Here is a 20,054-nt window from a genome sequence, read left to right on the forward strand (position 1 = left end):
ATGAATTATATAGTAAGTTGAAGTGTTGATCTGCATATGTAATAACAAAATTATTAAATTTGCATCAAGAAATATGCACTCGTTCTTTCGCGGAATAATATTGCGCTACTACTTAAGTTGTGCAATATTTCCACTGCAGAACTCGTGCGTGCATATTTCTAGATATAAATCTAATAACCTATAATTATCAGGTCTTTGCACCAATAGTGATTTATTTTTGAGTCCTGTACTGCTCACAGGTTTCAAAATTAAGCGGAAGGTCATTGTTTACACCTTGCACGTTAGAAAATCGGGGAATGTTTCTGGAAATAGACCCTTTTCCCATTCCGTGGTTACATGCAGAATTATCTGCACATTGTTATCCAAAACGAGGCGCAGACTGCTGGGTGGAGATATTGATATATCGTAATATTCGTTCTTTCTAATTAAATATCGGACAAAATTGAATTCCATTCTTGGCTTTATTTATAAGACTTCTTCACGCATTGCCTGCCGGTTGGTTCCAAAATGAAATGAATGAAAAGTTCATTTCTACACATATTCATCATATTATCCTTTTTACGTTGCAAGTGAAAGTAAAAGCTTAAAACTCGCACTAAAGAGCTAAAACAAACAATGAGAAGATGTGTTTGATTAAATGGTTAAAAATGACAGTCAGCGCTCTATAATGTAATTTGGTATTATATACATAATGATTCAATTAATTCTAATATGATAAAGATCTTGACAGCATGTGGGACGGTCCTTCTTGATTGACATCAGGTCGGTTTTCTGATTACAGTGACCAATTTCCAAGTATTTATTTAAAGCAGGAAAATATCTCCAGATGTACGCCTCTTTTAAAAGTACTTTCATTTGTAAGTAATTATAATAACTAAAGAGTAAAAGTCAATAAGTCGATTAAGCGAATCTAGGCGATGCGTTTGTAGAAGAAAACTCACGCAGTGTATAAAACAGCCAAAATATGGTAAAAGCTATGTTTAGATGTATCTGCACTTAGAAAATCGTAACATACTAATAGAATATCAAATTATTAACTTTAAGATTTCGAATAAAAAACTCAAGGCAAGCCTAAAACTATTTTGATTGGAGGGAAACACATCTACACATTGTTGTTAATTAAAATCATACTGCTTTTCAAATACATGTAGATACAAGATCACATAAAATGGAAACTGGTAAAGTTCTTTTGGTCTGTTATATTTTAGGGTGTCATTTAAAGTTTCCGTATGGCGCTATATATAGTCAAATAACTGCTTGCATTTAGATTGTCAACAACCTAGAATATTTTGCAATTATGCGAAATAAAACTTTCAAAACCTTGTCTAAAATAGCGGCTATTATATAGTACTGGCACTATAATGACGTCATGAACTATATAAATAATGTCAGGAAATACCTAAATCTATTTGTTTCCACTATCTATTTTGAACGTGATATGCAAGAAAAATGATCTAACATGTCTGCCTGTGTAAGACAGCTGTTTTTCCCAACCCCCGGGACAGATTGCATAACAAAACTCGCTAAAGCTCGGGTTTCCATTCCACACTATCCCTCGGGTAGAGAAAAAGCCATCTTACACAGGCAGGCATATAAGATCCTTATAGTCTCCACTACCTATTTTGACGTGATAGGCAAGAAAAAATGATCTAACATGTCTGCCTGTGTAATACATCTGTAATCCATCCCTCGGGACAGCTTGGATAAAAAAACCAGTGTATTATTACATGGCCATGGGCGATGTGTATATCCTTACAAAAGAACTGAATAATTGTTTATAAACTGATCTGTCTCCTTTTCAGTTTTAACCTTTTCTCTTTCTAGGATAATATTTAAAAGCTGCTTAAAAGTATTCATTCTTGTTTGCTATTGAATATATCAAATAAAATATTCTCAACAATTTCAGATCAACTGTTAACATAAATATTTTGACAGTGGCTAGAGAACCGGAATCGGTTCCCCAGACAGCGAACTTATTCGTCAGGAACCGGTTCTCTAGCCAAAGTACCGTGCATAGGCTAGGGAACCGGAATTTTATTTCTATGCATAAAGCTGTCGAAATTCACTTTTGTTTCTTTTGGAAAGTATCATGTATGTTATTATCTTAATTAATTTTACCATTTCCGCAAGCCATGCCCGTTCATTTATTTGTGTTTACTGTGTCTCCAAAAGTGTACTTGCCGCATACTGACCGCCATGATAAAATAAACAAGTACATTTTTTACAAAAAAGACCTCCAACAGCTCTTGTTTATTGGAATATTTGGGTTCATCACTATAATTTGACTTCAAACTTTTAATAATTTTAATTTAAAATAAACTTGCTTTTTTAATTATAAATATAGTTGTGCTACATTTTTACGACATTTCTAGGCTGGCACAGACGGTTGAACCAGAGGGCTGGTGACTCCGCCATTCTATGTCCTGACAAAGGTGTTGTTCGAAGAGGCAGAGGAATCAGGAAATTCGGTGAGGTTGGTGTCGGAGTTGGGCCTGCGTAGGATGCAGCGGGAAAAGAATAGATCCATGCAAGCCAGGGTATTCGCAGCTTGGGACAGGTGATTATGTTCATGCTATTAGTATTTCACTGTCGTGATAAAAATGTTTCTGAATTTTATAACGTTAACGTTAACATTTTGACTTGATACCGTTACAAACCAGTACTCAAAGTGATCAAAGAATCGAAGTTTTAATGGCAATTAAATTAGTTTGTACATCTATAAACCTGTAATGACACAAATACAAATCAATATTATTTTAGATCTAAATAATTTAAACATAGTACATGTTTAAAGCAAATAAAGTTTAAAAACGGCAAAGTGGTTTTCATGCATTCATTCGTACTAATATTATTCAAATATGGCGGACACGGTATGCAACGAGTACACTTTGAAGACAGTAAACGCAGATAAATGCATAGGCATGGTAAAATTAATTAAGATAATAATGTGCTTGACACTTACCAAGAAACAAAGTGGATTTCGGAAGCATTATGCATAAAAATAAAATTCCGGTTCCCTAGCCCATGCACAGTATTTTGGTTAGAGAACCGGTTCCGGACGAATAAGTTTGCTGTCTAGGGAACCGATTCCGGTTCTCTAGCCACTGCCAAATATTTTTTAATTAAAAAGATGAATTAGGAGTTGCTTTATAGACTACTGTAATGTGTTCATTCTGCAGAGCAGTGTAATTATTACTGCCAATGTTGTTGATGTAGAGTTTCGTTTCCGTGTCTGACCATTTCGCATTTTCAGACACGTCTTTGTACATTGCATTTCCGGGAAAGAACGAAACGACAACAACAAAAATGGCTGCTGCTATGGATATCGACGAAGAAGCCCAAGCCGGTGTTTCAGGCGATAGAGCTGGAAAGAAACGTTTTGAAGTGAAGAAGGTGCAGATTTGAAATGTTTTCTTTACACTTACTTCGGTCTCTAATTTAAAATGATGAGAGAAAATGGTCGATTTCAAAAGCTAATTTATTCGTCATATATTTTCGCGACTTTTTTGTTGAAAAAAAATGACTAATTCCCATAAATAGTTTATATTTTCGTTGGGAAATGGGCAATATTTGGTTAAAGTCCACTCTTTTTATGGAATGGACAATTAATTAAAGGAAATGGGTCTTTTTTTTAACAGACCATTGGGAAAGTGCATGTGTCGGTATCAAGTCAACTCTTCCCCCTTTTGGTTATTTCATCCCCTCTCCTGGAAAATTGGGTCAACTAGTCGCCATTTTAGTCTTTTTGTCCCCCCCTGCATATTTTATTTAATTTCGTCAATTCTTTTACTTAGTAATCCCACAATTTATTTTAGAAATAGTGATATTGGAATAGTTTCTATTAACTAAATTAGTCTAAATATAGATGATTTATAAAACAGCATATTAACTGTTTATCAGTATCAACAGATTAGCGACTGAAACATAAAATGAAACAAAGGTTAATTTGACTGCAATAAACACGTTAATTTGTTGGTACTTAATACTTTTGTTTTATGAAATTATGTTATATTAAAGTAGTTCTAGTGTTAACTAAGGCCAGAGTTTTTTAATAACGGGTTACGGGAGCGCCGGTCCTAATTCTCCAAAATAATATAAATTCAAAATTGCGATTTTATTTTTATTTTCCCAGACGCTTGCATCTACTTTCCGTGGTGGAAAATAAAACAGTGTCTTAGTATTAACCTACACTAAATATCACAGCGCGTACAAAGGACTTCCGATATTCTCAAAGGACGACAACGTCAATACACCGTGACATAACTTTACTAGAATGACGTGACTAGCTCCGCCCCATAACTAATCAAAGCGGTTTTTGAAGTGTGTGACAGTGTGAAAGTATCGTTACTGATAGAGAACGTCTGTAAATATAAACCGTTATCCAGATCAGCTGACATGTTTAGAAGGTGTTAATTGCAGACAACAAAATGCTTGGATTAAATTGGCGAAACGAGCTCCTAAGTCGGAAGACAAAGTAACTTAATTGTGGAAAATATATCGATAATTTCAGCACAAAAACCTCAGCAAGTAACTATATTTTAGCAAATGACATTTCACATCCAGTTTAAATTAATACATTTTTTCCGACCGGTAATAAATTTGCTACTTACTTTGGATTTTCATCAATGAAAAATCCTTTTACAGTATTTTTAGAAGAAAAAAACAAACATTCAATTTGTCTCCTGACCTATTAAAAACTGATATCTTTACACATTTCCACCAGCACATGGCAGCTGACATCAAAAGGAGTGTGGGCAAAATTTTCCTTTATTGATTTTCTTTGATGTTGGGTATTGCAAGGTAAATGACGTAATTTGACATAATTCTACTCAAGTAAAATGTACTTCAGATTTTTTTAAGTGGATTTTAGTTTTGTAGCTGAACAACAGTAAGTTTGGTGATTTTAATAAAATGCTGACTGTTGCTATAAATTTAAAAAACAATAACATTTTTTTTTGTTAAAGAAGATGTTTTCTAATAAATCTAGTGGTCCTTTTCTCTAAATTCTATTACTTTATGCACTGTTCTGAACCAATTAGTATGGTGATGATAGTAATGATTATGGTGATGATGATGTTGATGGTATTGAAGGTAACTGTACAAAGTGAAAATATGTACATAGGACTCCAAGAAAATTTAAGAGGGACTTCAAAATCTGAATGTTAGGCAGTCCTGACTCCATGAAATTGAATCATAATGGAAGCCCTGCATGGGTACTGAACTCCATGTATGGACCAATTACTTTTAATATTTTAGAACATTTGAAACTGAGTAATATTACAAAATCTTGAACTATTAAAGAAAAAATATGTGTAAGTTTGAATGTAGTACCTTTGCTGATTGTTTTTAGCTCATCTGATTTTTTGAAAAAAAATGATGAGTTATTGTCATCACTTGAGCGGTTGTCGGCGTCGGCGTCTGCGTCGGCGTTGCCTGGTTAAGTTTTATGTTTAGGTCAGCTTTTCTCCTAAACTATCAAAGCTATTGCTTTGAAACTTGGAAGACTTGTTCACCATCATAAGCTGACCCTGTATAGCAAGAAACATAACTCCATCTTGCTTTTTGCAAGATTTATGGCCCCTTTTGTACTTAGAAAATATCAGATTTCTTGGTTAAGTTTTATGTTTAGGTCAACTTTTCTCCTAAACTATCAAAGCTATTGCTTTGAAACTTGGAATACTTGTTCACCATCATAAGCAGACCCTGTACATCAAGAAACATAACTCCATCTTGCTTTTTGCAAGAATTATTGCCCCTTTTGGACTTAGAAAATCAGTTTTCTTGGTTAAGTTTTATGTTTAGGTCAGCTTTTATCCTAAACTATCAAAGCTATTGCTTTAAAACTTGCAACACTTGTTCACCATCATAAGCTGACCCTGTACAGCAAGAAACATAACTCCATCCTGCTTTTTGCAAGATTTATGGCCCCTTTTGGACTTAGAAAATATCAGATTTCTTGGTTAAGTTTTATGTTTAGGTCAACTTTTTCTCTTGAACTATCAAAGCTATTGCTTTGAAACTTGCAACACTTGTTCACCATCATAAGCTGACCCTGTACAGCAAGCAACATAACTCCATCCTGCTTTTTGCAATAATTATTGCCCCTTTTGGACTTAGAAAATCATTTTCTTGGTTGAGTATTATGTTTAAGGCAACTTTTCTCATAAACTATCAAAGCTATTGCTTTAAAACTTGCAACAGTTTTTCACAATCATAAGTGGACACTGTACATCAAGAAACATAACTCTATCCTGCTTTTTGCAAGAATGATGGCCCTTTTTAGACTTAGAAAATCATGGGTAGGACAATATTTCTATTATACAAAAAAAATCAGATGAGCGTCAGCACCCGCAAGGCGGTGCTCTTGTTAGAATTTGCAATTTAAATTTTAAAGTCTACCTCAAATTACTTTCAAAGTTGTAGCCAGATATGGAGTTCAGTAACTTTTAAGAGTCCCCTCACACTTAACAGGCTTGGGACTGTCTGACATGTATTGTGTAAAATGGCCCATGTCGGAGCATAAATAAAAAATGGAGAAATCATAAAAGAAAAAAGTGAAAAGCTATTTCCGTCTTCCTTAACACTTACAGTGGTACAACCGATTTGTTTTGCCTTTGCGACCAGTGCAGACCTAGATCAGCCTGCACATCCATGCAGACTGATCATGGTCTGCACTGTTCGCTATTCAGTCAGTACATTTTGAGTGAACACCCCTTCGAATGATAAATGGTATTGCCCAAACTGAATGATGGACCTGTCCATTTTAGAAACTTAGCCTGCTAAGGGTTAAAAGGTCAGAAACACAATATGCATAGGATGTGACAACAATACTACACTACACTATATATAATCACACCAACACCAGAAACAGAATACAATGCCAGGTGTGTTAAGTCTCTATTTAAAGTATTTATTAGCAAGCTATACATATGTTTAAAGCAGGCAAGCAACATGCAAAAAATTTCAAGTATTTAATAGTTTCTACAACATAATATTATAACATACAACATGGAGGCTTTAATAAAGAAAGTGGGAATAAAATGCTTCATATTGGGAAAATAACTTGTCTGATTTATCTAGACTGTGTTGTGAATCTACATTTGCCTGAAACAACAATTTTTTTTAACCCAGTGGCACTTTTTACAAAATAAAATTTTTTGTGTTTGTTTTCATTTTATTTTTATTTTTTCCGATGCTAACATTTTCCTACTTTATTTTTATTTTTATTCCCTCCTCCTAATGCTCATTTTTGGAAAATCTCCCGTAACCCAAGTTATTAAAAAACTCTGGCCTAAGTTACAACGGTTGTACCTAAATCCCCGTACTGTACACCCATATTCGGGGTTTTTGTATGGAGAATGGCGGAAAAGTGCGGAAATCGCAATCTATTTTTAGAAATATATTTTGCCGTTATTCTTTTATCACAACTACGAAATAATGCCGTTAATATGGTAAAACATATTAATAAAAACCTTTTAAATTTGACCGACGTTCAGTACCAAGTGGTGCGGTCAGATTTCAAAAGCGCAGTTTTGTACATTAGAAACTATTGGTAAATTATCGAGAGTTATTTTAGAAAAGTTATTAAGTGTATTTTTGAGTTAATGTATTATAGTGCAGCTTAGCAAGAAAAATTCCAAACTCGTAATTCCCTATGAAAAGGGTTTAAAAATGCGTGAAATATCATTAAGGAATTCTGTAAACACTTTATAGCATGTTCTTGTTCATGTTGAAAATGAAATGTACAGAAAGGAACTTGTAGAAGAGGCAATGTAATTACTTTTCATCTGATTGGTAATGTATTTTTCTATCAAAGAAGATAAAACAACATTTTCTTGCATCTACATAATCAAATCAGTACATATAATTCTCACTTCGATATTAAATTAAAGCTTAATACGTTTATTATTTTAATTAATTATGTTTTATCATATTAACGTTATTTTTTCATAGTTCTGATAAAAGAATAACCGCGAAATGTATTTCTAAAAATAGATTGCGGTTTCCATACTTTTCCGCCATTCTCTGTACAAAACCGATTGTTCCCGAATATGGATGTACGGTACGGGGATTAGGAACAACCAGTTATAATATCCATTTTCAATAAATTTATATAAACATGAGTCTGGCTGGTTTTCTTCCTTTAAGTATAGTATTTGTGCCAAAAGATTATAGAAAGAAAAAATTACCTGTCAATCAGGATACCATGCTGCTTTAACACTTATTTGATTATACAAGGGGTACCATACTTGAAAAGGTGTTAATGATGATTAATCACTTATACAGTCGATGCTCGGACTGATTGAAAGGTGTTAATAGTTATATAGTCCCAATCCGTGACTCTAGTTACATGTACCTCCCCTGAGGTCCGTCCACAGAGTCACAAGCAGCCACTTTTAAAAATCGGTGTAATTTAGGAACTTCAGTCTTTCTGACATGATTGCAAGCATAATGATGATTTAATGGCGAAAAGAAAAAACATTTCTAAATAGCAAATTAATTCTTGTGCTTCTCTCGTAAAATACACAATATGTCTGGTCATGAGCACTTCCTAGTTCCTGAATAAAGTCACCCACTGACCTATATTATCGATTTGTTTTTTGCCATTGGTGACGTCACAGCTTTATTACGTCACTATTGGCGCATTTCATTCATAGTCAGGTACCGGTACCGGATGAGCGCAACATCTCAGACTAATTCTAAATATATTAGTGCAATGTTATTTCAAATTTTGTACATTTACTACGATCTTAAGTTGAATTATAAATTATAATAATAAAATTTGAAGACAAAACAAATATTGGGAGAGAACTATTCTCATGTGCTTGTTCCTTTACGAACACTCGGAATAAACTTGGTGAACAAATCGAGTACGACTTCACACTGTGCTAAATGCTGTACGTACGTTCATGCATGTATAAATCTATTTGATAGGTGTTTTCTATAGTTTTTTATGCAGAACATGTCAAATAACATTTCTGTTCACGAGATAAATGTATTACCTATAGCAAATTAAAATATTTCTTTTGTTTTTCATACTGTGAAGCTTATAATTTATGTTCATATTTTAATCACTAATGATTACGCCTGTGTTCGGACGTGGTTGAGTTGGACGTAATATCAGACTGAAATGAAATGAAATGAAAGTGATAATTACGTCACAAGTTGGACTAATAGTTATCAACTGAAAGTTGATTGGGCTGATTGAGGGTATGATCGGTTTTAATAAAATTATCTTTCCAAAAGTTTATGAAAATGAAAATACATGTAGGTAATTGCTAGAACGAAGATATAAATCACAAGAGGTACATGTGTATCTCTTTCACAAATGAGAATACACTTGTAAAGACAAAATAGTGATGGTACACATTCTGTAATATTTCACATAAAATCAGTTTAATTTTAAGTAAAAACAAATATTTTTTTTTTATAAAACTTGTGTTTAATACAGTATTTGTACATGTATTTAAAAAAATCACGATCAGAATAATTACATTCTAGCAAACTTTACGCGTTAGGCTACAAAACTCTGCACTTTTACAGTACAATCAGGTACTTAATAAAACAAAAAAAAAATGTAGTTTTAAAGTAAATTTTTCATATTGTTATGCAGAATGCGTTTTACATAACACATATTTTACATTATAATTATATTAATCATTTTTTAGCAAAGTTCAACAAAAATAAAATAGAGGGGACGAAAAATGGGGGACAAAATGACCAATTTGAAATCATCAAGGGGGACGAAATGACCAAAATGGGGACAAATTGACTAGGGGACGAGTAGACTGTAAATCCATGTGTCTGTCTATTTTGGGGAAAATTAGTGATGTTGGATTATAATTTTTTCTACAGTATTAAGAACTAAATATTTTTTCATACAGTCTTTTCAGTGTACACCCCTTTGAATAAAAAATGGTACTGTCCAAATTGAATGATTGACCAGTCCATTTTAGAAATATAGCAGGGTACAGGTTAAACAGATTTTAATCAGTAATTTTTTTATTTTTCAGTGGAATGCAGTGGCACTGTGGGCATGGGGTAACAAAATCTTTCATTATTTATTGTGTGTGAAATGATAAATTCTAATGTTGGATTATCAAAGTAACTTAGAATTTCTTGTAAAGTTTATCAACATTTATAACCTTATAATCAGTCAGGGGTGTAACTGTTTAAAGTTATCGCAATTTATAACCCATTTGAGTTATTGCTTATACTTTCATAACTTGTTTCAGTTATCATAAAATATTACAAAGCCCTCCTGTGCTAATTCCTCATTTTGAACGAGACTAATGCAATTATTTCCTGAATCCTTGAACTTTTATCTTTCCAACTATGCAGTAAAAATTTTTACTGCAAGGCTGATAAAGGTTTACGCAAAAGTTTTAAAGCTTTAAAACTCTTAACATCCCATTATGCTTATCAGGTCATAATCAGACTAAAAGAGAATTTGATTAACCACGGTCTGCTACTAATTTCACTTTAAAGGTCACTTTGTGAGAACAGCAAAAAGACTTTTTTTGAATAACTTGCCTGAGTTAACTATATTTTATAACTAATACAGGTTATAAAATGCTTGAAAAAGTAACTGAAATAGGTTATATAACTTAAAACAGTTACACCCCTGACTGATAATTGAGCTGCGCCATGAGAAAACCAATATAGTGGCTTTGTGACCAGCATGGATTCGGACCAGCCTGCGCATCCGCGCAGTCTGGTCAGGATCCATGCTGTTCACTTTCAAAGCCTATTGCAATTAGAGAAACCATCAGCGAACAGCATGGATCCTGACCAGACTGCACGGATGCGCAGGCTGGTCTGGATACATGCTGGTCGCAAAGCCGCTATGTTGGTTTTCTCATGGCGCGGCCCATATATGTTTTTGAATCACTAATCATTATTTCAAGAGATAGTATTAACTTCTATATTTTAGTTAGATTAAGAATTAAAATTTCAGAACTCCTTTATAGAATATTGTAGATTATGTAATATTCGCAATGGTTTTATTTTTACCTGCCTTTAGTGGTCTGATCGTGTCACTTACTTTGCTGGCTGGTTAATACAGGTCTTACTGTGCTTTGGTTGTGTTTATAGTACATGTGGATGCATTTGACGCTCATACATTTTAAAACATGTGCATGTATTTCATACTCTGTTTAAAACTAAAAAATTGTGATTCATTTCTTCAGTGAGTTATGTCTTGATAGAAGTGAAACAGGACTGAGGTCAAAGATGTACGAAATGTTGTGTATTATATTTTCCAGATATTGTGGTGGATAACTGTGCTATTTGCAGAAACCATATAATGGATCTGTGTAAGTAAAATAACATGACGTATAACTAGTGCCGTGTAATTGAAATAACAAGACGGATAATGCTATGTAAGTGAAAAAAACAAGATGGATAATGCTTTGTAAGTTATCATAAGGGTTAGTGCTGTGTAAGTTAATAACATGATGGATAATGCTATGTAAGTTAAATAACATGATAGATGATGCTATGTAAGTTAGATAACTTTTAAGGTTAAAGTTTTGATGCACTTTCGCTCTTTCTCTGTTATTACTGAATGGATTTGATTCAAACTTAAAATACTTGTTTAAAATCATCACCCACATCATATGACACAAGATGCATAACTCTGGTACAAATTTTTAGCTCGACTATACGAAGTATAAGGAGAGCTATCCTACTCAACCTTGGGTCTGCGTCTTTCCGCGTCCCCACCTTGGTTAAAGCATCTGACATAAGGGCCATAACTCTGACACCAATATTTCATGATTTATCTCCCCTTTTCACTTAGTTTTTAAGGTTAAAGTTTTGATGCACTTTCACTCTATCTCTGTTATTACTGAAAGGATTTGATTCAAACTTAAAATACTTTGACACATTATATGACACAAGATGCATAACTCTGGCACCAATTTTTCATGAATTATTCCCCCTTTTTACTAAGAATTTCAGGTTAAAGTTTTGATGCACTTTCACTTTATCTCTGTTATTACTGAATGGATTTGATTCAAACTTAAAATAGTTGTCCAATTTTTCATGAATTATACCCCCTTTTACTTAGAATTAAAAGTTAATTTTGATGCATTTTCACTATAACTCAGTTATTATGAAATGCATTTGATTCAAACTTGAAGTAGTTGTTCCACATCATCACCCACATTATATGATACAAGATGCATAACTCTTGCACCAATATTTAATTAATTATGCCCCCTTTTTGCTTAGGCTGTACTTGTATAGTGTTTTGATACACTTTATCTGTACTTCTCTCATTACTTAATTGTTCTTTAAATTCAGTGAGTAACAACAATTTATCTTTACTTGAAGTACACAGCCGACACACATTTAATATTGCATTGTGGTCCAGTAAGTTAATCTTAACCTTTAGCCTGCTGTCAGCAATTGATTATGCTTTTGTGACCAGTGCAGACCAAGATTAGGCTGCACATCTGTGCAGACTGATCATGGTTGGCACTGTTGTTCGCTATTCAGACAGTAAATTTTCAGTGAACACCTCTTCGATGAATAAATGATATTACCAAAATTGAATGATGGGCCAGTCCATTTTAGAAATTTAGCAGGCTAAAGGTTAAAGCATCTTAGTAAATATAAAATCCTCTCAAAAATGTTAGTTTGTAGTTTGGAAATGTGGCCTTTGATGATATAAATGACATTATGTATTGACATAAGACCTTTTTATGCCCCCAAAGGGAGGCATATTAGTTTTCAACTGTCTGTCCGTTCGTTAGTTAGTTCGTCACAACGTTAACTTTTTGCATGAAGGCACTTTACTCACGAACCACTGCACCCACGACCTTCAAACTTCACGTGCTGGTAGTACTTATTGAGTACACCACACCTACTGTGGGGTCACCAGGTCAAAGGTCAAGGTCACAGGGGCCAACGTTAACTTTTTGCATGAAGGCACTTTACTCGCGAACCACTGCACCCAGGACCTTCAAACTTCACTTGCTGATAGTACTTATTGAGTACACCACCCCTACTGACTTTGGGGTCACCAGGTCAAAGGTCAAGGTCACAGGGGCCAACGTTAACTTTTTGCATGAAGACACTTTACTCGCGAACCACTGCACCCAGGACCTTCAAACTTCACATGCTGATAGTACTTATTGAGTACACCACCCCTACTGACTTTGGGGTCACCAGGTCAAAGGTCAAGGTCACAGGGGCCAACATTAACTTTTTGCATGAAGGCACTTTTCTCGCGAACCACTTCACCCAGGACCTTCAAACTTTACATGCTGATAGTATTTTATGAGTACACCAACCCTATTGACTTTGGGGTCACCAGGTCAAAGGTCAAGGTCACAGGGGCTAACGTTAACTTTTTGCATGAAGGCACTTTACATGCGAACCACTGCACCCAGGACCTTCAAACTTCACATGCTGATAGTACTTATTGAGTACACCACCCCTACTGACTTTGGGGTCACCAGGTCAAAGGTCAAGGTGCTGCGGGGGCATTTGTGACCATTAGTGACAGCTGAGTTGTTTACATACAAAATTTAAACCATGATTTGAGTGGAGTGGAAAATCCAAGACAATTTAGAAATGTTGAGAAGCAATGATGTGTTTTTACAAGTACTGTATACATGTTTTCATTTCTACGGTCTTTTTGCTAAATATGCATTGACATAAAATCGCATTAAGAAATTTATTTCCTTGTACAGGTATAGAGTGCCAGGCAAATCAAGCTTCAGCAACAAGTGAAGAGTGCACTGTGGCATGGGGTGTCTGCAATGTAAGTACATTGTACTGTAAAATCATTTAATTTCAGTGGCATGATGTTTCGTGATTTGGGCAAATTCAGCTATTTTATGGGGGAATGATTCATGGATTTCAAATCTTGATGATAAAATAAAGAGAAAATTTTCTTATTCATCAAAATTTACTTTCATGGATTGACACAGTCGTGAAAATTAGTCTGTCACAAATATTAATATTTACATTCGCCGTATTCCTTTCCATTGAAAATTATGATGTTCATTTTGTATGAACAGCAAAAGGAAAGGTGCCAAAATTGCGACAGTGCTGCTTAATGATAACGGACCGCTGTGTTGATGACATCTTCGGTCTACATATAGTCAAGGAGAACGTTCCTTAGATGACGTCGCAGCTGTTCCATCTGATGAACAGAATGGCCAGGAAGCTGATTTTAATGATAAATGCAACAAAATGTATGCAGTTTATAATATAACCTTGTTTACAGGTGGAAAGTAAATGTAAGAAATGAATTAAAATTTTTCGGAGTTCATGCAAAATGAGCGACAGAGTAAATTTAATTTTTTTGGAGTTCATGGGAAATGAACGAGAGAATAGGACCGGCAAATTAAACATGAATCACTTACGCGATTCATGGATTTGCCAACCTATTCTGCTGTTCATTTTGCATGAACACTGAAAAAAAAAAATTCATTTCTTAAATGAATTCAAAGTGCATTTATACAGACAAATACTTTGCCTGTACCCACTATAGGGTAATGAAGGTTTCAGTGATTGGAGAAGTAAAACTTTAGTTTATCTTCCATGAAATCTAGTTATGTTTTTTGTCTTGTGTCAATAGTTTTAGGCTCTTACTTCATCAACTATTGCTATGTATTTCTTCTCAAATAGACCAGCAGAATGCTGTGAACTGAAGAAGTAATTATACAGTAAATACTTACCATTTGTATTTACAGCATGCATTCCATTTCCATTGTATATCACGCTGGCTGAAGACTCGTCAGGTCTGTCCCTTAGATAACAGGGAATGGGAATTTCAGAAGTATGTATATCACTTCATAAAGAAGAATTTTTTTATTTATTTTTGTTGAACTTGATAGATAATCTTGTTTCGCCAAGAATTTCACACTAATTAAAACAGAGCAATTATAACACCTAGTTTTGTAACTAAATCAAAAGAAAATATAAGAATTTTCAACTTGACCTAGTTTTAGTTGTTTCGGAAAGACTTTGTGTGTATATAAGAATAGTCACTACCAGTTGCACAATAAGGCCGCACTTTGAGAAGAATGTTGATAGTTACAGTGAAATACCGTTTGCTAGAGATTGCAAGGGAATTTGGAAAATACTCGAGTTACCCAGGGGTTTTGAGCAATCCAAATATGAAAAATATAAGGAACATAATTGGGGACCAAATGAATTGCCAGAGCAAGCCCAGATGCTCCAGACGTCAAAAGCTCAAGCGAGCGGTGTTTCATTTAACTGGGAGGATAGTGGAAGTTACCCCTGGATTGGTATTTTGATGTCTTTACCACCAGAACATTGTCCTCACCAGAAAGTCTATGCAATGAGCTTTTCCCTGTTTGTGCATTCTTGTTAAGAAATAAATAGAAAACATCATTTTTACCATGCTACTATCTTGTCTGGTAGTAAAAGTTATCTTTGAATTTTTCTTTTTTTCCTAGGTATGGTCACTAACAAGGCTGCTGTGTGTGATTGGACAAGACGTCATGTTATGGATTTATTGCATAGAATATTTAACTACACGTTTCTAGGGCTGAATGGAAAACTGTCATAACTCATGCTTTATTTAATGTGAGTTACATCAGTTTTTTGTTCAGTCCTTGATTTGTAAGCAGGTAGATCTGTTCTGCACTAAGCCATTTAATCAAACACAACAGTGAAATTTGTTGTGTCACAGCGGATACCATATTGACTATATCAAGAATGAGTTTGTTGTAAATATTTAACTGTGATGTTACACATCGTTTGCTTATTTCTTCAAAGCCATAAAGATTTTATCATTAAATACAAATGTTTATTCTTCCAGGGTTATTTAAGAAAAAGCCTTTTGTTTTGTTTCTTCCAGCTACATTTTTGAAAAAACAAATAGAGCAATTACTGGTTCAAATGATTCTTACTTGATAAAAACAAAAAAACAACAAGTATGTTGACAAGTTTTATGTTTGTTTGCTTTTTTAACTGTTATGTATTAATTTAACAAATGTATTTCAAAGACAGAACCAGAATAGAGAATGGTTCACAAGCGTATAGGATTAATACTGTCTTGTCAAGTTTCTTTTCAAGTATATCATGTATTTGGGCAACACAATAATCAACCCAATGCTTCATATGAATAATATATGCTTAACACCAAAAAAAAGGCAGTCAGTTTTCTTTAACAAGTCACGGTTTATGATCCAAATGTCAGCATATTATATTTTATTGTTGTACACAACCTTTTAGTGACATTAAATTAAGACAAAAATTTTATTCCGACATATGTTATAAAAATATCATTGTGCTGGTGGAAAAAATTGTATACTGAAAGTTACAGGTCACTGCTATTTCATCAAGTGGAGATGATGCTTTTTTTTTTCCTTTTAAAAAAAACACACGATCCTCAATACATGTTGTAATGATAATTCTGAAGTTTCTTACCAAGGTAATGACAGGGATGGAAGTCACCAGAGTAGAAATGATTCAGTAATTTAATGAATACAATTGTAACAATGTAATGTCTTATGTGATAATTGTGTGTTACATTTGTACTTGATTTTTTTGCAAGATATTAATGTTTTCATACAATGTGTCAAATTTCCAATAATAACATCAAGATTTAGGCATACTGGTATTTGTTCATTAATCAGCATCAAATTTTATATCTCGATGAAAAACTATTCAATAATATTTTCAAGACAGTAATTTAATATGTGAATGTATACATTAAGACTGACACATTGAATTTATTTGTTTGTTTCATTTTGACATGTTGGTGCATTATCCAAATTCAAAATAAAGACTTTCAATCTACAAACTTAAAGTAGTTGTTCCACATCATCACCCAGATCATATGACACAAGGTGCATCACTGTTGCACCAATATTTCATGAATTACCGTATATCCCCCTTTTGCTTAGAATTCTACTTATTCAATATTTTAATACACTTTATCTTTATCTCTCTTATTACTTATACTTTTGACACAGACTCAAGCTATTGTCCAATATCTTATCCACATTGGAGTCATTAAACACTCCAGTGACAGCTCCAGCTTCCTCAGATGTGCCCAGTTTCACTATCCAGCATCTAAATAGTCGAGTGCGCTGTCTCCTGTGACAGCTCTTGTTAACATTATTTCAGTTCTGACAGCAGGCAGTTAACCTAATGTACATGGAGTCCCAGCAAAACCTACTTGTTCCTTAATGTTTCTTGCATACTGGATAGAGTTTCCAGTGTTTTTGCTGTTGCCGGGAAATACAGTTACACCCAGGATGTAAGATGACTCTCGTGCTGTAAATTAAATAGAAAGTACAGTAAGTTTGTGCAGTAATTTTTTTAAGTGTGCCTTAATACTCTGGTCTTTATAACACATTTCTCGATCCATAAAATATTACTTTACAAAAATAAAAACTTCACTCTGTGCAGCTGATGAAGCAAAACCTGTACTCAACGTATGTGACTTTCCTCCACTTAAATTTAAATTTACTATAAAGAAGTTCATTCATTTTGTATCATTTTTACTTTTGTTGAATATGGCATGCAAGGAAAAGACTCACTGGTTCTCTAAATGTGACCTTGACCTTTGAGATAGGTACCTAGTGTTTGCATGCGACACTCGTCTCATTGAGCTAAACATACCAAGTAACAAAGAGGGTCATGATGAGCCTATATCGCTCACTTGTTAAATATGCTACATGCAATATATGTAAGGTCTGTGCCATGTGGTTTCAGAAGATTTTAAGTTTACTACTACGTATGTCAATGTGACCCCAGGGGTCATGATTTGAATAAACTTGGTAGACGAGCATTGAAAAGTTTTTATATGCAGATAAATGAAGTTCTGTGGCTAGCACCGAAAAATAGCCAATTCAAAAGTTACAGTCAAACCTGTGTTAAAGAGTACCTCTGAATAAAAACCACTGTTTGAATAAAGACCAGCCTTGTGGAAACAGCACTATTCACCAATAGTACTTCTTTCTGTCAACAAATACCACTTTTCCTTCTTCCCAGAGATGGTCTTTGTTCACAGGTTTGACTGTATTTCCCACATGACCCAGATTCGAACTTGACCTAGGGATCATCAAGATAAACATTCTGATCAACTTTCATGAAGATAGGGTCATAAATGTGGCCTCTAAAATGTTAACAAGCGTTCCTTTGATTTGAGTGGGTGACCTAGTTTTTGACCCCACATGACCCAGTTTCAAACTTGACCTAGAGATCATCTAGATAAACATTCTGACCATGTTTCCTGAAGACAGGGTCATAAATGAGTGTTAACAAGCTTTTCCTTTGATTTGAGCATGTAACCTAGTTTTTGACCCCACAAGACCCAGATTCGAATCTGGCGTAGGGATCATCAAGATAAACATTCTGACCAAGTTTTATGAAGATAGGGTTATAAATGTGGCCTCTAGAGTGTTAACAAGCTTTTCCTTTGATTTGAGCGAGTGAACTAGTTTTTGAATCCACATCACACAGATTCAAACTTGGCCTTGGAATCATCAAGATAAACATTCTGATCAAGTTTCATGAAGATAGGGTCATAAATGTGGCCTCTAGAGTGTTAACAAGCTTTTCCTTTGATTTGAGTGGTGATCTAGTTTTTGACCCCACATGACCCAGTTTCGAAATTGGCCTAGGAATCATCAAGATAAACATTCTTACTAAGTTTCATGAAGATAGGGTCAAAAATGTGGCCTCTAGTGTTAACAAGCTTTTCCTTTGATTTTAGCGGGTGACATAGTTCTTGACCACACATAACCCAGTTTCAAACTTGGTCTAGGAATCGTCAAGATAAACATTCTTACCAAGTTTCATGAAGATAGGGTAAAAAATGTGGTCTCTATGGTGTTAACAAGCTTTTCCTTTGATTTGACCTGGTGACCTAGTTTTTGACCCCCCATGACCCAGTTTCTAACTTAGAGACCATCAAGAAAAGCATTCTGTGCAAGTTTGTATCAATCAAAGCATAAATGAAACCTCTATATGGCTGAAAGGGCCAAAATAGAAAAGTGTGCCCCTTTCAGGGGCAGTAACTCTAAAACCCATGATGGAATCTAGCCGGTTTTCTAACGGAACCGAGATCTTATTGTGGCTTAGATTGTGTGTAAGTGTGGTTAAAATCGAATTTAAAATGTCACTTCTATCGTGTTCACAAGGTAAAAATTAACAAATTTGGGCTCTTTCAGGGGTCAATCTAGAGTGTTAACAAGCTTTTCCTTTGATTTGAGCGAGTGAACTAGTTTTTGAATCCACATCACACAGATTCAAACTTGGCCTTGGAATCATCAAGATAAACATTCTGATCAAGTTTCATGAAGATAGGGTCATAAATGTGGCCTCTAAAATGTTAACAAGCGTTCCTTTGATTTGAGTGGGTGACCTAGTTTTTGACCCCACATGACCCAGTTTCAAACTTGGCCTAGAGATCATCTAGATAAACATTCTGACCATGTTTCATGAAGATAGGGTCATAAATGAGTGTTAACAAGCTTTTCCTTTGATTTGAGCATGTAACCTAGTTTTTGACCCCACAAGACCCAGATTCGAATCTGGCGTAGGGATCATCAAGATAAACATTCTGACCAAGTTTTATGAAGATAGGGTTATAAATGTGGCCTCTAGAGTGTTAACAAGCTTTTCCTTTGATTTGAGCGAGTGACCTAGTTTTTTGAATCCACATCACACAGATTCAAACTTGGCCTTGGAATCATCAAGATAAACATTCTGATCAAGTTTCATGAAGATAGGGTCATAAATGTGGCCTCTAGAGTGTTAACAAGCTTTTCCTTTGATTTGAGTGGTGACCTAGTTTTTGACCCCACATGACCCAGTTTCGAAATTGGCCTAGGAATCATCAAGATAAACATTCTTACTAAGTTTCATGAAGATAGGGTCAAAAATGTGGCCTCTAGTGTTAACAAGCTTTTCCTTTGATTTTAGCGGGTGACATAGTTCTTGACCACACATAACCCAGTTTCAAACTTGGTCTAGGAATCGTCAAGATAAACATTCTTACCAAGTTTCATGAAGATAGGGTAAAAAATGTGGTCTCTATGGTGTTAACAAGCTTTTCC

The 20,054-nt window shown here is 34.5% G+C and overlaps 1 protein-coding gene across 1 annotated transcript; it reads left to right on the forward strand.

The window, feature by feature from the left end:
* Positions 1-3,257: 3,257 nt before the first annotated feature.
* On the forward strand, positions 3,258-16,789 carry LOC123557832 (E3 ubiquitin-protein ligase RBX1). The gene is made up of 6 exons (XM_045349551.2): positions 3,258-3,393; positions 10,014-10,041; positions 11,265-11,315; positions 13,701-13,771; positions 14,709-14,794; positions 15,438-16,789. Exons 1-6 carry the CDS (start codon positions 3,307-3,309, stop codon positions 15,448-15,450), a joined length of 336 nt encoding a protein of 111 aa, XP_045205486.1. The 5' UTR covers positions 3,258-3,306; the 3' UTR covers positions 15,451-16,789.
* Positions 16,790-20,054: the final 3,265 nt, after the last annotated feature.

This window comes from Mercenaria mercenaria, chromosome 5 (genome assembly GCF_021730395.1).
Source record: "Mercenaria mercenaria strain notata chromosome 5, MADL_Memer_1, whole genome shotgun sequence".
Lineage (NCBI taxonomy): Eukaryota > Metazoa > Mollusca > Bivalvia > Venerida > Veneridae > Mercenaria > Mercenaria mercenaria.